This window comes from Miscanthus floridulus, chromosome 15 (genome assembly GCF_019320115.1).
Source record: "Miscanthus floridulus cultivar M001 chromosome 15, ASM1932011v1, whole genome shotgun sequence".
Lineage (NCBI taxonomy): Eukaryota > Viridiplantae > Streptophyta > Magnoliopsida > Poales > Poaceae > Miscanthus > Miscanthus floridulus.
The window spans coordinates 57,781,247-57,800,318 of NC_089594.1; the positions used below are offsets into that span (position 1 = coordinate 57,781,247).

At 42.9% G+C, this 19,072-nt stretch overlaps 1 protein-coding gene and 1 non-coding gene across 2 annotated transcripts; one reads left to right on the top strand and one right to left on the bottom strand.

The window, feature by feature from the left end:
• Positions 1–5,484: 5,484 nt before the first annotated feature.
• On the top strand, positions 5,485–17,460 carry LOC136507496 (zinc finger CCCH domain-containing protein 55-like). Its single transcript, XM_066502203.1, has 5 exons — positions 5,485–5,570; positions 6,401–7,082; positions 16,435–16,506; positions 16,667–16,885; positions 17,239–17,460. Exons 1-5 carry the CDS (start codon positions 5,485–5,487, stop codon positions 17,458–17,460), a joined length of 1,281 nt encoding a protein of 426 aa, XP_066358300.1.
• LOC136509703 (small nucleolar RNA R71) lies at positions 9,482–9,590 on the bottom strand. Its single transcript, XR_010772451.1, has one exon. It is a non-coding gene; the product is annotated as a small nucleolar RNA R71 (small nucleolar RNA).
• Positions 17,461–19,072: the final 1,612 nt, after the last annotated feature.

Genomic DNA, 19,072 nt, shown 5'->3' on the forward strand with positions numbered 1-19,072 from the left:
GAAAATGCTAACACATGTGCACATGAGTTATACACTTTGTGGTTAGCAACTTGGAAGCAAGGTGAAGTGTTTGAGGAGACAGAAAAAGAAAAGGAGATGATCTAGGTGACCGGACTCTGGATCTCGATGTGACCGGACCCTGAGGGGCCGAGTCTGGTCACAAACCCTGGGTCTCGGCCAGCCTTGATGGCTTGTTTGGACGCTGGACTGGACCCATGCATAGCGTCCGATCATGTGCAGTAGAGAGGGCACTGCTCGGGCAGTCGATCGAACGTAGGAGGCGGCGGGCGACCGAACGCTGGGTGAACACTATTCACACGTCCGGTCACGGCGGTGTAGCACGCGCAATGCGGAGAAGAAGAGGACTGGACACCGAGCGTGTCAGGTCATCATTGACTGGACACGTCCTGTTAGAGAAAAACTTCTCTGTGCAGTTTCTAGAGCCAACCGGACTCTGGGTGTCCGTGCATCCGGTCGTGGCATAGGCGCGTCTGATCCTGGGCTAGCACGCGCACAAAGGCCCCAACAGCTCGATTTGAAATATGGGAGATGTGGCAGGCGCTGAAAAGCTCGGGGGTGTCATCAGACCTACCTGACCTGACGCTGGCGTGAGTCCAGTCAGTACATCCGGTACCCCTTCAAGGGATCAATGGCTCTATTTCGTGTGGCCGCCTATTTAAGCTTTGTGGCCGGCCTTGGGGTGTCTCTCTTGGCCATTTGACGTACTGTACATCCCTTTGAGCTGAGAAACACCCCTCCCACTCATCTCCATCATTGATTCATCATTATAGTGAGATTGGGAGTGATTCCTAGTGCATTTGCTTGAGTGATTGCATCTAGTGGCACTTGGGGATCGTTGTGGCTGCGGATTTCTTGTTACTCTTGGTGGTTGCCACCACCTAGATAGATTGGAGCACCAGAGGAGCATTGGAACAAATTGGTGATTGTTCGTGGCCATCTCCCGGTGATTATGAGGGGTCTTGTGCCTTCCCCAGCGGAGAGCCAAAAGGTAACTCTAGTGGATTACTCGTGTCGAGTTACCTCACTTGTGGATAGGTTCTTGCGGCGCCCAAGTATTGGACTAGGTTTGTGAAACACTTATTTGCTGCCGAACCACCAAGTGTTGGTCGACACAACAGGGACTAGCGTGCCGGCAAGCACGTGAACCTCGAGAGAAAAAATGTGTGTTAGTTGTGATTGGACTTCTCCTGGTGATTCACTTGGTATTCATTGATTGGTTCATTGTCTCTTGCCACAACGGTATAATCACTTCACTCACTCTCTTGTATTTACTTTGATATTTTGATGTGTAGCTTCTCTAGTGAAGCTCTTTAGTATAGTTAATTTGAGGGCTCGGTAGTTAGAGAGTAGTGACATAGCCATTGATTGATCTAGAGACATTTCTAAACTAGAATTGTTGGAATAGGTGGCTTGCAACCCTTGTAGAGCTAGAGCAAAATTGCATTTCACCATTTAGGTTACTAACCCTTTGCTCTAGTGATTTTGTAGAGAATTTTTATAGGCTATTCACCCCCCTCTAGCCATTTAGGACCTTTGACCAATGCTCCTAAAAAAGATAACATCATTAGGTAGCAATATATTTTCAAAACTATGAAAAGGATCGCTTAAGAACGAGCTCACATTTGGATCTAATTGTCGCATTCGAGCTCGGGTCATTGGACCTTGCATAACGGTTAGACGATCAGTGGGTGCATCTAGAGGAGTGATGTCCTCATCATCCTCCCTCTCTTGAAGTGGAGTCGTCATCGACTCAAGCTCATCTTTTTCTCCCAAGTATGGCTTCAAATCTTGAGAGGAGGTGTGAATTAGGCAACTTAAAATCTACTTCAAAAAATTATTGCCTCCATTTTCCACCTAGTCAAAACCTATGCAACAATTAATCTAGCTATTTAGATGTGCAACTAAAGTTTGCTAGGTGTGTTGCTATCCCTACTACAAAAGAGTTAAACAACCTAGGTTCCAATCCTATATCAACTAGCCTATGAAACTAATCTAGTAAGGTAAATCACACAACCTAAGTACACAATATAAATGCGAAAGCTTATGGATGGTAGAGATGCAAACTCCCGTCAATGACTTCCTATTTTTACAAAGATATCGAGAAGCTCGTTGCTTCCCCGTAGTCCTCACTGGTGCCCATTGCAAGGATGCCCTCACAAGGATCAGGCTCCTGGTTGGGTTACTCTGTGGATAGCCCCCGGGTCTTCCCCACGTGCAAGTGGGTCTCCGAGATAGCCTCCTCCAGATCGGTCCCCACCATGTTCACTATCAAGCTTCTGGCCAAAATGTCACGGGCCTTGTTCCCTCTATTACAAGGTGGTGGCTACACCACAAACTCGGTTGGTGTGGTCTCACAAGACTACAAGCCCCACCGATGTACAACAATGGTGCACGCAAGCACCAAGCGGAAATAGGTATGCAAAGCTCACTAAACACTACATCTAAACCTAGGGCTAGCAAAATTAAGTGGGTCTAACTAGCCTAAGCACTTTGAAAATAACCTAATCTTATTTTATACACTTGTGGTGGCTAGAGCACTCGGAGAAGTGTCTCAACACTCGTATATCTTCATCATACTCCAATAACTTCCAAGGGGGCAGCTATGGGGGTATAAATAGGGTCCCCCAAAGAAACTACCCATATGGTCCATTTTCCTTACAAATATTATTGTTACTATTTCAAATCTTGCCTATAAATGTTTATAGAGTACTATATGCCCTGTTATAGAATCTACATGCAAAATTTTCCCCATTCACCATATGATTACTTGAAATTATCTCTCAATACCCGCAGCAATGCGTGGGGCACTCACCTAGTTACCATACCCAACAAAACCATAATGAGCCATATCCAGGGTCTAATGAGCAAAGCAAGCTAACTTAACCACAGAGCAGATGGAAAGTGTTGATGCCTATTTCAAACTACATCTCACCAGTCTTCTTGTGGCACCATTTGTACCTATGCTCACATGAAAATTGTTTCAACATTTATGTCTGTTGTTTCAATACTTTGAATATACTATTGAACATAATTGATCTTCTTTGTTAGAAATTTGAATCAACAATTTCAACAATTTGGGTGCCCTATTTCAACAATTTGAATTTTATGTTTTAACATTTTGCACTGGGTGCATTTTAAACATTTGGAGTCACTATTTCAATACCTTTTGTTGCATCTTTCCAGCATTTTGAATTTACTATTTCAAAATAAGACGGTTGGTTGCATCAGTTGTTTTAACAGTGTCTATATAAAATGTTGAAGCTTACATATCAATATTTTTAAATGGGTTTGAATAATTGTTGAATTAAATATTTTAAATATATTAAATTGTGAACTACAGTAATGCAGTGCATTTAATAATATAATGACTAGGGAAAAGAAATTAAAATCTATCTAATAAAAAAGAAAGGGCAAAGGAATAATCTAGCATGAACCTCGTGTGTGCCTCTCTGTTGCTTGGTTGTGTTGGTCCAAAGGCGTTACTAATATGGACGATAGATGGAAAGTAGCTCTCTTTCTTTCTCTCCCCTCCCCCCTTCGCCCGGTTCTCCATTGTAACGAAGAAATCTCAGGGTTTTAAGGTAAGTCATTATCTCCCCTTCTCCCAACCTTCCTAGCTCCCTCCTTCCTTTGCCCGCTAGTTTTTTCAATCGAAGAATTTTTAATATTTTTATATAATTCAATACTTTTTGGCCCCTTTGGAATGGAGGTGAAACACAGGAAAAACAGAGGATTCAGATTCCTTAGGATTGAAGTATTGTAGCAGCGTTTGATTCATAGAAAAGCTCCATAGGAAAGATAGAGGAAAATTTCCTACACGGCTGATTCTATAGGGGAAACAAAAGAAACTTTCCACCCAGTTTAACCTCATTTTTTTTCTACTCCTACTCATAGGATCGAGAGGCAAACAACTCTATCATCCTTGCAGGTGATCCCCTACGTAGGATGGGTCCGGCTCCCAAATGATAGATTGATAGGCAGGGCCCAGGTTGCTTGATCCTTGCAGATAATTGATTAAAAACAGAAGTGATCTACCACTGACTTCACTTGAATCTAGAAACCCTGTGTTTTCCTGTTGGCCATCCAAACAACTATACTCACTAAGGCCGCGTCTGGAATGAAGGAAAATCGTAGGAAAAGTAGAGGATTCGGTTCCAGAGGAAAGGAACTGCGTCCGCGCGTTTGGAACAAAGAAATTCAGCAAAACCTTTCCAGAGGAACGGTGACAAGGCGTGTACTTTTGGAGGAAAAAAAGAATGCGGACCTCTTGGAAAACTTTCCTGCAATGCTCGTGCGCTAACCAAGCTTGTCACAGCGTTTTTCCTGTATTTTGGATTCCTGCGTTCCAAACATCCCTTCTAGTTATTTCCCGCGTTTTTTCTTTCCTCTGTTTTACCACTATACGCTCACCCCATTCCTGCGTTTTTTTCTATTCCCGTGTTTTTGATTCCTGCGTTCCAAATAGGCCTTAAATTCCTCTGTTTTTCAATCCTATGTTTCACATTTGCATTCCTATCCTATTACTATATTTTTCCTGTTCCTTTGTTTTTTGAATCCTGTGTTCCAAAGGGGCCCTTAAGGTAAATCTTTTTCTCAATATTATCTCTTTTATTGTGCTCGCCTAGTTTTACATGAAATGTTTAATTAAGTTTTTGGATCTGATTGTGCGGAGGCTAGGTAAAAATTTCTTTTAGTATTTTTCGTTTCTAGACCCATTGTCAGAACCATGAGAGGGAGTTGGAGATAAAGAGAAAAGGTGTCAACTGAACACGCCCTACGATGAGGTAGAGGGTTTGGGGAAGTGGAGGGAGGTGGGGGGAGAGAGTGTGTGAAAGGTAGTGTTGTGTCCATAGTATTTAATAGTAACTTGGGTAGAAGTAAAGAGGAATTGGACTAAAATAGTATGGATTGTTGTGCAAGGACGACATCCAGTTCCGATAGTTGGGCCATGGGACACATTTGAGCTTGTAACATTGTTTCCACCCCTATTTGCAATTAGCTCCTCCTCAATATGCTAGGTGTGAGCTGTCAAAACTGATAGGTGGAGGTCAGCTCATCACATTTCTTGCCCCTTTGCAATCAACTCGATCATGTATAGTTTCATTTTGCCGTCATCTTGGTTTTGCCTCCAGGATCATGACTCTGCATGCACATTGTCTCCTAGAAGAGTAGTGAGCTCCATAGGCCTTGTCAGTGCTAATGATGATCTTTTGGACTTTAAGATAAAAATGCTGTCTGTTTATGCACATATACAATTTACCTTAGCCACGAGACATGATTTCATCATAGAGATTACCAATTTTTGTTTCTTTTACTAGTGACATTATCCTTTATTAAGCCTGTGATCACTACATTCATATTTTGCTAAAAGCTTCAGATGACATTTTGGATGAGCAGTGCCGTGTAGCTGAAACTAGTTTACATCTTGTAGTTCGTCAGATTAATAACTGAAGAAAAGTTCAGATGAAGACATCAGTTTGCAAGGAGTGGGTCAGGGCTGATGCAATCAAAGGAGGATCTTCAGAAAGTGCTGTGAACCAGTCCCACAGGTATAGTTGAACAAAATAATTGTTCTACTTAAGCATGCAAGTATAAGCATTTTGATCTTGTGTTAACTCCTCATCAGTTTACTTCCTGACTACCTTTTACAATGTGCGAAAATTTTTGCTTGTGTATTCATAGACAACCATGCCTTCACGTTTTCCAGTGACAAATCGAACTTCTACTACCTATTACCTTATTAGCACCTGAAAGGCTCATGTGCTATCAACAATGCATGAAAGGCTCATGTGCTGCCTTGCCTAGTCAGTACAGAAAAGTTATTTTTTCTGTTATAAGAATTGTGGCTAGGTGTTTGGCGGCACCATCCTGTCTACCTACTCTAGGTACCTTGCCCTACCTAATTGCCATTCACCAACAGTATAATATGTTCAGAAAATTGTCTGTCACCATCAAAAAGTGTGATGAAATTTTTAGACTTGCATTGGGATGGATATTCAGGATACTCACATGCATAAAAAATGGGTAGACCTTATGTTGAATGACCTGGTAACCATACCCATGGGGAACCAAGCCAGAGAGGAGGGGCTCGTAAGCTAAGACTTGTGCATGCGTGTATTGAAGTACGCTGCCTTATTTGATACAGCTTAATAAAACATGGCATGACTAATGCTCACTATATTCATGGCATATATGAATTATGATACAAGCAACTAATAAATTACAACATTGATTGTATTTTTATGTGTACTGTGGAGAGTCTATTATTTTAAATATTATTTTTCTGTATGTCAGACATCTGTTTAATAGATCTTCAAAGCTTTTACAGTGATCCAAACGTAATATAGCATAATTAGTTTTAAAATGTTTGTGCTTACAGAGATCTGGAACTGAACAATGGCAAGGCTCCTGTCACCGCCCATTCAGTATCAAAGCAATCAACCCGGCGTAGTCGGGATCCAAGGCTAGCTGCATCTCTACATACTCGACCCATGCAGCAAGAAACATCCATGATCCAACCAGCACTTTCACCTCACCGGCGGGTCACTATATTAAAGATAATAATCGATCCTCGTGATGGCCTCCCTTTACTCTTGTCCCACTCGGTTGAGCTTACTAGTCATGATCCAGCAAATCAACCTGTCCCAGCCATGATCTCTTTTCCTTCTGGAGTACCGATTCATACGTTCAGGGTAAACCACTCTGTAATATTGTCTCACACAGTTGAAGTAACTGACCATCACCATGCTCCCAACTCTGTGGTTGATCCTTCAAATAGTACCAAAGGGCAACCCAGTCATAGTGGTGTGAAGGACAGAGAAGCTCATGATGATAATCAGACCATGGTGCGAATGATGTTTAAAACTGCACTAAAAGAGTTTGTGACTAAACAAATTGAGAAAACAAGGGACCAAGGCCACACAGCAAAAGAGTTCAGTGATTTCATTGTGCAGAAGACCGTGGACAATATTTTGCGGTTGGAAAAAAATATCCCCAGCACAGAAGAGAGGATTGGAAAGTACTTGAGCCTCTGCAAGGGAAAAATAAAAAAACTCATACAGGTCGTGCACATTATCCAACCCGTTCACTCTTTTTTAATGTCATTGAGAAATCGTTAAAGTGGATACTTATGGTTTTTTGTGTTCTCACTAAGCCATGTTGATTGACTGGCATGTCTTGGGAGGAGTGTGCAGGATCGACCACCCTTGTGCTGAAGCTAGGCGGATCTCTAGCTCCATCAAACGGACCCTTCCGGCTTGCTCGTGTGCCCTTGGCACGTGATGAATTTCTGTGTCAACATTAGCACCGCGGTATATTGGGCCATATCAGATCATTGAAAAGATTGGAGTGGTAGCCTATTGTTGATGGTCACTAAACACCTAATTTGACCATCAACATTCCACCCAAACCAAGGTAAAACAACATCACATGTGCCATATTTTGTTTATAATTTACCTAGTTGCACTTGTACTTGGAAAAATGTTTGTATGCAGGAAAATCATAAAATGGACAAATAAGGAGCAAAGGAGACAAGTGGACATGGTAGGGGGCCATGGGCCCACTGTGCCACATCGGCCGACGCCTAGGCGAGTCGCTCGATGGCCACCTGGCCCCTGCCACATCACTGATCCATGGGATGACCTCCTCACTGCTTCTCGAGCGTTGATCCATGGCGTTTTGATCTAAAGGTGCACGTTGAGCTACCTTGGATCCACGGGCCCACTGTCATACACTTGGAGGGGGCTAAACCATCCCACCAGCTAGGAAATCGACATACCTGCCATGCAACCACCATCCAGAGGCCAATCATCATCGTTGGATGGCAAGGAGGTGGGCTGGACAGTCGACCGAGGCCCTTTGCCGTCACCCCCAAACTGCCTCGACACCTACAATGACCCCTATGCCCTCTACACACTATAAAAGGGGCTATGGTGCTTGGTGGAGATCATCACTCAATAGCTCTCAAGCATTAAAAGTGTTCCAAGATCTCAGAAGCTCTCCAAGAGTAGTAGCTTAGAAGTAGTAGCTAGCTAGTAGTGATAAGAGTAGAGCGGAGCTCGCCTCAGAGTCCAGAAGAGTCTTCTGGTCTGGTATAGCTCCTCTTGTCATCTTTCTTTTAACACTTACTTTATTTAGCATTTTACTTTGTCAAGTAGTTTATTTAGTAATATAGCTTTGCTTAGTTCAAGTCTTGTCTTGCGCTTGTATATCATTAGTGAGCCTAGGTGCTTGTCCTTTGGCATCTACATCATTATTATCTTAGTGTTTAGTTCGTTCATCGTTAGTACTTGTTCTACCGTCTAGTTAGGGTGTTTCGATCTTATTTCACCAGAGCTCGGATACCAACAACGAGTTTATAGATTAAGCGTGGTGCTTAGGCTATATCTTGCTTGTAGGTATGGCTTGATCCCCGGATAGATTGTGGTAGTGGCAGGTGGTGACAACGCTGCCTTTCCTCTAGATTCCACCATGTTGGGTCTAGTTATGAAAATGTAGGGCTCGTTGTGCTTCGTGTTTGGTTAAATCCAACGCAAGTACGCCCCACGTACTAAGGATGATCTCACTATGATTAAGTTACTTTTGTTGCTTTAAGATTACATACTCTACTTCTTACACTCAGCTACACTACACTTCTAGTTACCTCTGTCTGTGTGATCAAATACCTTTTTTTATCTTTTTCTGTCCATCATCTATACTACCCTCATCACCCCCGTGTTGCTAAACCTACCTACCTAGTCTACCTAACCACATTTCCCAACACGTCCTCCTGCCTTCCTTTTAGAAAATATAAATTTGACACTTGGTACTCACCAAGCGAAGTGCTACATGATAGTTCTGTGTGCTTGCGGAATCCCCTTTCCTATATACACACATATGAACCATCGACAAACATTTCTAGCACTGTTGCTAGGGACATAAACCTAGTAGCGACATTAAGAAGTGTCAACAAGCATTTCTGGCGCTGTTGCCAAGGAAGACAACTGGTGCATGTTACCAATTTGTTGTTAGGTTCTACTAGCTAGGTCTTCATCTTAGCAACCTTCTTTTCCTTTTTCATTTTCCTTTTAGTTATCTTTTTTTCTTCCTAGCACGGTCATGGCCAATAGGACGATCCATAGGTTTTCTGCCCCTTTGGCTGCTAATGTAGCCACTGGCCCTGATGTCATCAATGCAGACACTCACTTTGAGCTTAAGCCTGCACTGATCATAATGGTGCAAGCTAGTCCTTTCTGTGGTAAAGCCCTCAAAGATGCTAATGCATATCTCCAACATTTCTTGGAGATCTATAGTACTTTTACCATTAAGGGAGTGACCCAAGAGGCCATACGTCTTCGTCTTTTTCCCTTCTCTTTGTTGGGAAAAGCGAAAGAATGGTTCTACTCGAACCGCAACGCTGTAGATACATGGGATAAGTGTTCCAACGCTTTCCAAGTTAAGTTCTTCCTGATAGGTAAGACCAATGCTCTTCGCAATAAAATCTCTAGCTTTCAACAGTAAGCTGATGAGTCAATTCCCAAAGCTTGGAAATGAATGCAAGAGTATGTCGCCGCATGCCCACACCATGGCATGGAAGACTAGCTTTTGATCCAGAACTTCTACCATGGTTTAATTCCATTGGATAGGGGCCATTTAGATGCTACCGTAGGAGGAGCATTCTTTTTGCTTAATGTCAGAGATACCAAGGCATTGATCAAGAAGATGGTTTCCAACCAAGGATGGAGCGATGAATGACTACAGCCCCACAAACAAGGTATGCATTCTCTTAAAGATGCTGACATGCTTGCAGCCAAGGTAAATCTGCTCGCAAAGAGACTAGAAATTTGTGAGAAAATGAGTGCCCAAGAAACTGTACAAGCCATGGACACCTACATGACTTGTGAAGTTTGTGGAGAGATCGGAGATTTAGGCAATTTCTGCCCTGAGACCCATGTGAAAGGGACCATGACGTCTAAGAGGTGGGGGGGGGGGTTGAATTAGGCAACTTGAAATTCTAACTCTAAACTATGGCCTCTTTTTATTCTTAGCAAAAACCTATGCAAAAGATAAACTATCTAAATGTGCAACTAAGGTTTTGTTAGTGTGTTGCTATCTCTACCGCAAAAGGAGTTATGCCAACAATTTAAATGCGGAAGCTAAAGAGTAAGGTTGAGATATGCAAACTCCCATCGATGACTCCGGTATTTTTACCGAGGTATCAAGAAGTGCGCAAGCTTCCCCCTAGTCCTCATTGGAGCCCCTCGCAAGGAATCCCTCCCAAGGGCCAAGCTCTTGGTCGGGTAACTTTGTGGATATCCTTAGGCCTTCCCCACACGTAAGTGGGTCTCTGATGTGCCTTCCGGCAAGCCTCTCCCGGATGCTCCCCGCCGTCTTCACTATCAAGCTTCTGGCCAAACTGTCGTGGGCCTTATTCCCTTTGGTACACGGTGGTGGCCACAACACAAACGCGGTTGGTGTGATCTCACAAGACTACAATCCCCTCCGATGTACAACAATAGTGCGCGTAAGCACCGAGTGGTAAGAGGTATGCAAACCTCACTAAAGACTAGGCCTAAACCTAGAGCAAGCATATAAGCGGTGGTCTAATCAACCTAAGCACTTTGCAAAGCACCTACGCTAATCACCTAATGAATCTCTAAGCACTATGCAAGTGGAGATCACTAAAATGGTGTATCAACACCCTTAGTGTGTTTCCTCAGCTCCACTTCTCAAATGGCCAGTTGGGGGGTCTATTTATAAGCCCCACTGAGAAAGTAGCCATTGGAGACAAAACCTAGCTTTCTGCTACTGACCAGACGTTGTTGTCGTCCTGACCAGACGCATCCGATCGACCCGACCATTGGAGCTAGCGCATTGATCGGACTCGGCGTTGTCCGGTCATTGACGATCGGACACGTCCGAACATGCCGGTGCCCGCTTTGGAACCTCTCTAGACTCGATCGGACGCTACAATTCCTACGTTCGATTGATCAGTGCCACTACGTCCGATCACGCTGAAAACATTGCTGTGATGAAGAACAGTGTCATCAGTGCATCCGATCACTGCTTCGCTCAGCGTCTGGTCATAGCTAATGACGCTTACTGTAACCGAGCAACTGATCAGACATGTTCAGTCCCTATTAGGGCCACGTCTGGTCACCTCTACTGAGCTTATTTCTTTGCGATCTTGTGTCCGGCTTGGTTCCCATCTTCGTGCTTGGACTATGCTTGATATCATGGGTCTTCTCTTGTGCTTCTAGGGTCTTGCTTATGGTGTTGATCGTGGAATCATCATGTCGCCTTCGTCCAAGTCATGTCTTGCACCCTATTGAACTACAAAACAATTACTTGGAAATTCATTAGTCCAATTTGGTTGTGTTGGTCATCCAACACCAAAATGCAAAGTAAATGGGCCTTGGGTCCATTTTCCTTACAATCTCCCCCTTTTTGGTGATTGATGACAACACGACCAAAACAAGCAAATAATATTTTTTTTGGAATTTAAAAACTATTTAGTTGCTAGGATGCAATGCAAAGGGCAAGGTTATATGATGCTAAAAGATACCACATGTAAACATCTTTAGAAACTTATCTTGCCCTTGCAAATGTCCCCATGTGGCATTATGGATTTAAGCCTCCCCCTAATTCCATAATCCACTATCCTCCCTTTCTCGGACCATTACCACTTGTAAATTATTATGATCGGACTTGCTTTTGGTCCTATAAATTCTGCCCCTTTGGAATCAAACAGCAAAAAGGAAGACATTAGTAGCACAAGGGAGGGTCAAACTTTGTGATCCTTTGTATGTGGTGGAATAGGTCACAAAATTTGACTCTCAAATTACATAGACTGAGCTCCCCCTAAATATATGCATACATATGATGGAGAATGTAGTTTATGCATAATTGGCAAATTAATACTCAAGGGAGTTTAATCTATATAATGCATGAAGAAAGCATATAAACACCAAAGTGAAATCAACATGATATCGGCTTAGAAATACCACATGTGGAATCCAATTTGATTTATACCACTTGCAATAGGTGGTGGATATTTGAAGTATGATGCTTAACTCCGGGGACTCCATTTTCCTTGCAATGAGACTACTACACACATGATAAGCTTGAAAAGGTGTTAGTCTCAAAACATCCTACTTGTAGAGTAACCTCACCCTAAATTTGTTCACACAAGTATGGAATACTTGTAGGAGACATGCACATTGATTTTAGAATAAAAAATACCACTTGAAAGATGACATCATATGAATGTGAGAATCATTTTCGAAAGTGATATTTAGGAGAAATTATCTACAATTTGGACTTTGGCACATATTAGATAAGCAATTGTAAAACAAGCTATGTGCCGTGCTCCTAAACAATTTAAACCATGTAGGTTTGCTCCTAGGGTTAAGAGTGAAACCGAGCAAGCCTACCGTAAGATATACCTAGTGTATGCAAGACAAAAGATTAAACATGCAAATGCAAACCTAGGCATGAAAAGGAACTAGATGCTAATTGAAATTGCAAGAAATTAAATCTAGTTACCTAACATGGGGATGGGAATTTGGGTCCATAGTATTCACTAACCCACTTGGCAATTACCTTGTCCATAATGATGCACACCATGAAATGCACCCATACTTTGCCAAGTCTCCAAATTTCCCGAAGTCCATCGAACTTCTCACTTCCCTTTTGGGATCCAAACCTTCTTGGTGCTCTTCATGTTGGAAATGATCTCCTTTGGCACCCAAATGCATTTGGCCCCATTGCTGGCTTGCTTGTTCACCTTGATGGCCACCACATTGTCATTTTTCTTCTTCATGGGATAAGGTGTGGAGGCCTTTTTGTCCACCTTGTTGGTGTAGGTGTTGGAGAGCTTGCTTGTTTCCTTTTTATTTTTCTCTTTCTTCTTAGCTCCTCCCCCATTTTCACCTTGCACTCATAGGACTTTGTGACCTTCCATGTGGCACATGTAGCAAACCACTGTTTGTCCTTCATCAAGCTTCTTCACTCCCTTGATGGTGTTATCTTGATAAAATTGGGCTTGCTCCATTTTGCCTTTTACTTGAGTCAAGTCCTTGGTAAGGCGAGCCATTTCTTGCTTGAGTTGCTTATTCTCCATTACAACCTCTTGTGTGCATGTATCTACAACAATTTTCTCAACACAAACTTGGTTGCACAAGGGTGAGTCTAAATATAAATCATTACAAGAAGTAGAGGCATCCTTTTTAGGCATGTCAAAGATTGAACCTTTCTTTTTAGGTGCCTCGGTGGGGGTTGTATCAACGGCTTCAAGATTAGCAACTTTATTAGTTAGCTCATCACAATGTTTGCACATGGTTTCCATTTTAGTGAGCAAACCTTTATAATCATCTTGTGAGCTAGCTAACTTTTCCTTTAATTTTTCATTTTTCTTTATAAGTTGCTCATCATTGATTGTGCAATTATTTGTGTTTGCACTAGTCTCAAGTTGCTCAATTTTAATAGATAGCTCCATATTAAGATTGGCAAAAGTTTCATATTGTTCAAGCAAAGTAGCATAAGCTTGTTGTGAGCTATCTAGTTTTTCTTTTAATTTTCAAGCTTCTTTTGTTGACTAGTGCAAACTTTAGCAAAGTTAAGATTTTGTTGCACAGTTTCATCATAAGAAGGTAGCTCATCATCACTATCATTGTCACTATCACTAGGGATAGGCTTTTTGTTACCTCATGCCATAAGGCACACACGTGAGGTGCTTGATGATGAGTGCTTGTGCCCGCTCCTCTTGTGGTGGTCTTCTTCTTCACTTGAAGAATCATACCATGACCTTATTGATGTGAGGGCTTTGTCCTTGCACGTCTTCTTCTTTGTCTTGGGTGTGGTCTTATTTGGATAAACTTCCACAAAGTGCCCCAACTCACCACATCCATAGCATCCTTTTTTTCTTTGCTCATTTCTTTGATTGGTGAAGATGAAATCTTGAATTTGGATGGGCACACCCTTGACATTGAGTTTTTGGATCATCTTCTCCACCTTGTTGATAAGCTTGATAGATTGTTCATCAAGGTCGGAGGTGGAGGAGGAAGATTGATCATCATCACTTGATTCATCATCATCATCATCCTCATCTTCTTCTTCATCTTCACTTGAGGAGTTGAGCTTGAGCTTGTCTCATCTCGCTTGCCCTTTATCTTCTTTTTCTCACTACATGTGAGAGTTTTGCCTTTGCTTGATGAAGAGGATTCTTCTTGAACCATGTTGCATGACATTTCAAATGCCACTATCTTGCCAATGACTATGGCCAGGGTCATGGTGCTCAAAGCCTCCATGTTGTGAAGGATGGTGATGATGCTTGCATATTTCTTTTGTGGTAGCACGGAGATGATCTTCCTCATGATGTCTGCATCATCTAGCTTTCTTAATCCTATTGAATGGAGCTCATTGATAATTAGATTCAAACGAGAATACATATCACGAACAAGCTCATTATCATTCATTTTAAAGGAATCATAATTTTGTTTAGCTAGACAATGTTTTTACTCACGGACATTAGTTGTGTCGTCATGGAGCTCTTGGAGTTTTAACCAAATTTCATGTGCTGTATTTAAAGTGAATACTTGGTTAAACACATCCATGCTAAAAGATTCAAACAAGCAATTTTTAGCTCTAGCATTGAAATTAATTTCTTTTTCTTCACTCTTTGTGTGTTTATCGGGATTCTTAATAGGTTTCATCCTGTCACAAGTGACTCTAAACACCCAAGTCTACCGCCTCAAGGTGACAAGCCATTCTAGCTTTATAGTAGGGGAAGTTAGTGTCGTCAAAGTGCGGAGGCCTAGATGTATCCATCCCAATCACTCTAAATAGCGTCGGCTCAACGGCAGTGAAGCCAAAGGTCCAAATTGAGCCAACCTGCTCTGATACCAATTGAAAGGGACCGTGATGCCTAAGAGGGGGGGGGCTGAATTAGGCAACTTGAAATTCTAACTCTAAACTATGGCCTCTTTTTATTCTTAGCAAAAACCTATGCAAAAGATAAACTATCTAAATATGCAACTAAGGTTTTGCTAGTGTGTTGCTATCTCTACCGCAAAAGGAGTTATGCCAACAATGTAAATGCGGAAGCTAAAGAGTAATGTAGAGATAAGCAAACTCCCATCGATGACTCTAGTATTTTTACCAAGGTATCAAGAAGCGCGCAAGCTTTCCACTAGTCCTCATTGGAGCCCCTCGCAAGGAATCCCTCATAAGGGCTAAGCTCCTGGTCAGGTAACTCCGTGGATAGCCTCGGGCCTTCCCCACGCGCAAGTGGGTCTCTGATGTGCCTTCTAGCAAGCCTCTCCTGGATGCTCCCCACCATCTTCACTATCAAGCTTCGGGCCGAACCGCCGCGAGCCTTGTTCCCTTTGGTACACGGTGGCGGCCACACCACAAACGCGATTGGTGTGATCTCACAAGACTACAAGCCCCTCCGATGTACAACAATGGTGCGCGCAAGCAATGTATACGAGGTATGCAAACCTCACTAAACACTAGGCCTAAACCTAGAGAAAGCGCATAAGCGGTGGTCTAATCAACCTAAGCACTTCGCAAAGCACCTACGCTAATCACCTAATGAATCACTAAGCACTATGCAAGTGGAGATCACTAAAATGATGTATTAACACCCTTGGTATGTTTCCTCAGCTCCACCTCTCAAATGGCTGGTTGGGGGTCTATTTATAAGCCCCACTGAGAAAGTAGCCGTTGGGGACGAAACCTAGCTTTCTGCTACTGACCGGACGTTGTTGTCGTCTTGACCGGACACGTCTAGTCATCCCGACCGTTGGAGCTAGCGCGTTGATCGAACTCGGCGCTGAGTCTGGTCACTGACAATCGGATGCGTCCAGTCATGCTGGCGCTGCTTTGGAACCTCTCTGGACTCAATCAGACGCTGCAATTCCTACGTCTGGTCGATTAGTGCCGCTGCGTTCGGTCACGCTAAAAACATTGCCGTGATGAAGAACAGTGTCATTGGTGCATCCGATCACTACTTCGCTCAACGTTCGGTCATAGCTGCTGACGCCTACTGTTGCCAAGCAACTGATCAGACGTGTTCAATCCCTATTAGGGCCACATCCAGTCACCTCTGCCAAGCTCGTTTCTTCGTGATCTTACATCCGGCTTGGTTTCCATCTTTGTGCTTGGACTATGCTGGATATCTTGTGTCTTATCTTGTGCTTCTAGGGTCTTGCTTATGATGTTGATCATGGGATTATCATGTCGCCTTCGTACAAGTCATGTCTTGCACCCTATTGAACTACAAAACAGTTACGTGCAAATTCATTAGTCCAATTTGGTTGTGTTGGTCATCAAACACCAAAATCCAAAGTAAATGGGCATAGGGTCCTTTTTCCTTACACCATGAAGACCTCAACTTTGTCAATAATGACAATGATTTTTGTCCTCAAAATCAAGGATGGAATCAGCGCTCCAACAACCAAGGAGGTAATAATTACAATAATTATTCGCAACGTCCAAGTAATCAAGGTAATAGTTATCATTTCCTTAAGGATCTTATCTATAGTCAAGGTAGAATGACTGATAGTATAAATAAGAAACTCCATGCTAATGACAAGATGTTGGAAAACATAAATGCTCAATTGGATGATTTTTCTTCCGCTATAAAGAATCAACTTAGCTTTAATAGTTTCTAGAAATTCAATTAGCAGAATTAGCAGCTGCTGTCCCATCTTTTAAGAACGGAAGAATTCCTAGAAAGCCCGAAGAATTCATGGAGACCGCCAACCTCGTCACATCAAGGTATGATTTTGGTTTAGATGGTTGGGGTGTTCCTATTAAGAAAGGTGATCCTAGAAGTCCTATTGTTACTTGCTCTATTGGTCCTCATACTTTTGAAAATGCAATTGTGATCTTGGATCTAGTGTAAACATAATGTCTAAGGAAACTTATGAAAACTTGTTTTACACTGAATTAGCTCCAACTTCTGTCTATTTGCAACTAGCTGATCAGTTAGTGTGCTATGTGGAAGGAATAGCTCTAGACCTTCTGGTCAGGATTAGAGATGCTTACGTTCCCACTAATTTTGTAGTTTTAAATTTGGGAATTAGCAAGGATGCACCCCTCATCCTTGGTTATCCATTCCTTAATACCGCCAATGCTTGTATATATGTGGCATCTAGATGAAATCAATTCCACTTAGATGGAAAGAAAGAAACATTTGCTTTTGCCTCTAGAAAGCCTATCTTTTATGAGAAACAGGAATGGAAGAAGCAACCAAAGAAGCGAAGAACCAGAAAGCCTAAGCCAATTGAGAAGAAGGAAGAGCCTGGCAAGAATGAGCCAATGCCAAGAGGGACATGGCACAAGAAGAAGGAAACATCATCTACATCACTGTCGCCTAATCCTGTGAACATCTCTGAAGAAAGTAAGGAGGAAGAATTCCTGTACAAGGAAGAAGAACCTCCGCGCAAGGAAGAATAGCCATGAGCCAGTACTAGAAGGTATGCTTTTACTACATTTCCATTGCATTTAGTATATGTTGCATTTGCATATTTCCCTTTTCAACTTTGCATTACATGTAATGTTATTAGTTGCATTGCTTGTTTACATTTTCAATAAAGGTACTTATGAAGTACTAACATTCATAATAATATAAAAAAGAAAAAAATATTTCAATAAAATAAATCTCATAATAAATAGGCTTAGTAATAAATTATCATAGTAGTAGTAATAAATAAGGAAAGATTCAAGAAGAGCCCCTCGAGAAGAAGAATCCAACCTCCGCAAAAGGCAAGCTTGGGGGAGAACCTCTCCCGCTCTGGTATGAAGTTATTCATACCTTCTCTTTTAACTGCATTAATTCTTTGTACTGACAAAAATGCATGATATATACAATAATAATAGTAGCATAACAATGACAATAGAATATGAATACAACTATGCTATTATAACCATTGTACAGGAGAATCATTAAAGCTGCCTTAAACACTCTTGCTCTGAAAATTGATGTTAAAATACCTTTTGGAAATGATGAATAATTGCTCTGTGATACTTTGCAAAAGCTTGTTGTACAACCCTTTACTTTTCAAGTTTTGAGCATGCAAAATTAGAGTTCATCTTATGTTGACTACTTTTGTGGGTTGCTGTGGGGGTATGGCCCCCAAGACGTGGGCCGCACCATCGGAGGTGGCCCAGCCCACAAGATCAAGGTGTGCACAGCGCTGCTCGGCGTGCACCGCAAGACATTGTATAGTACCAAATAGGATACTTTACTTGTAACCCTGCCCCTCCAGAGTATATAAGGAGAGGCAGGGGTCCTCTACTCGACATCATGTATTCAATACAATACACCAAAGACACAGGACATAGGGTATTACGTCGATCAGACGGCCCGAACCTGTCTAAATCGCTGTCTCTGCGCCTTGTGTCACCATCCGGTTCCTGATTACACGCATCCCCACCGACAAATCTACCATCGTGGGATACCCCTCGATGGACTGCCGATGATAATCTATCGACAGTTGGCGCGCCAGGTAGGGGTGTGCGCTTGATCCATGGCGAGCCAGATGGACTTCAAATCAACAACGCGTTCTCGTCGTCAATCTCATGGAGATCCATCCCGGTCCACGACGACGATTCATCGCTGCTACACCAGCCCCTGCGACAGCAGATCCGATCTCAGAACCACCTCCGAGGTCGCCACCCGCTGCTCTCATCAGTCCTCGTCGATGACTCGCCGTCGCCGCTCTCACTGGCCCTCGTTGATGACTTGCCATGGCTCTCGTCGGCTCTTGTCGATATCCCTCGTCGACGACTCGCCGCCGATGCTCTCGTCAGCCCTTGTCGATGACTAGCCACTGCTGCTCTGGTTGGCCCTCATCGACGACTCGCCGCCGCTGCCCTCATTAGCCCTCGTCGACGACTCATCACCGCTGCCCTCGGCGGCCTTCGCCGACAGCCCTCGCCGACATCTTTCACCGATGTCCCTCGTCGATGACTCACCGTCGCTGCCCTCGATGGCCTTCACCGATAGCCATCACCAACATCTTTCGCCGACGTCCCTCGCCATCGACTCGGCGTCACCGCTCGATGG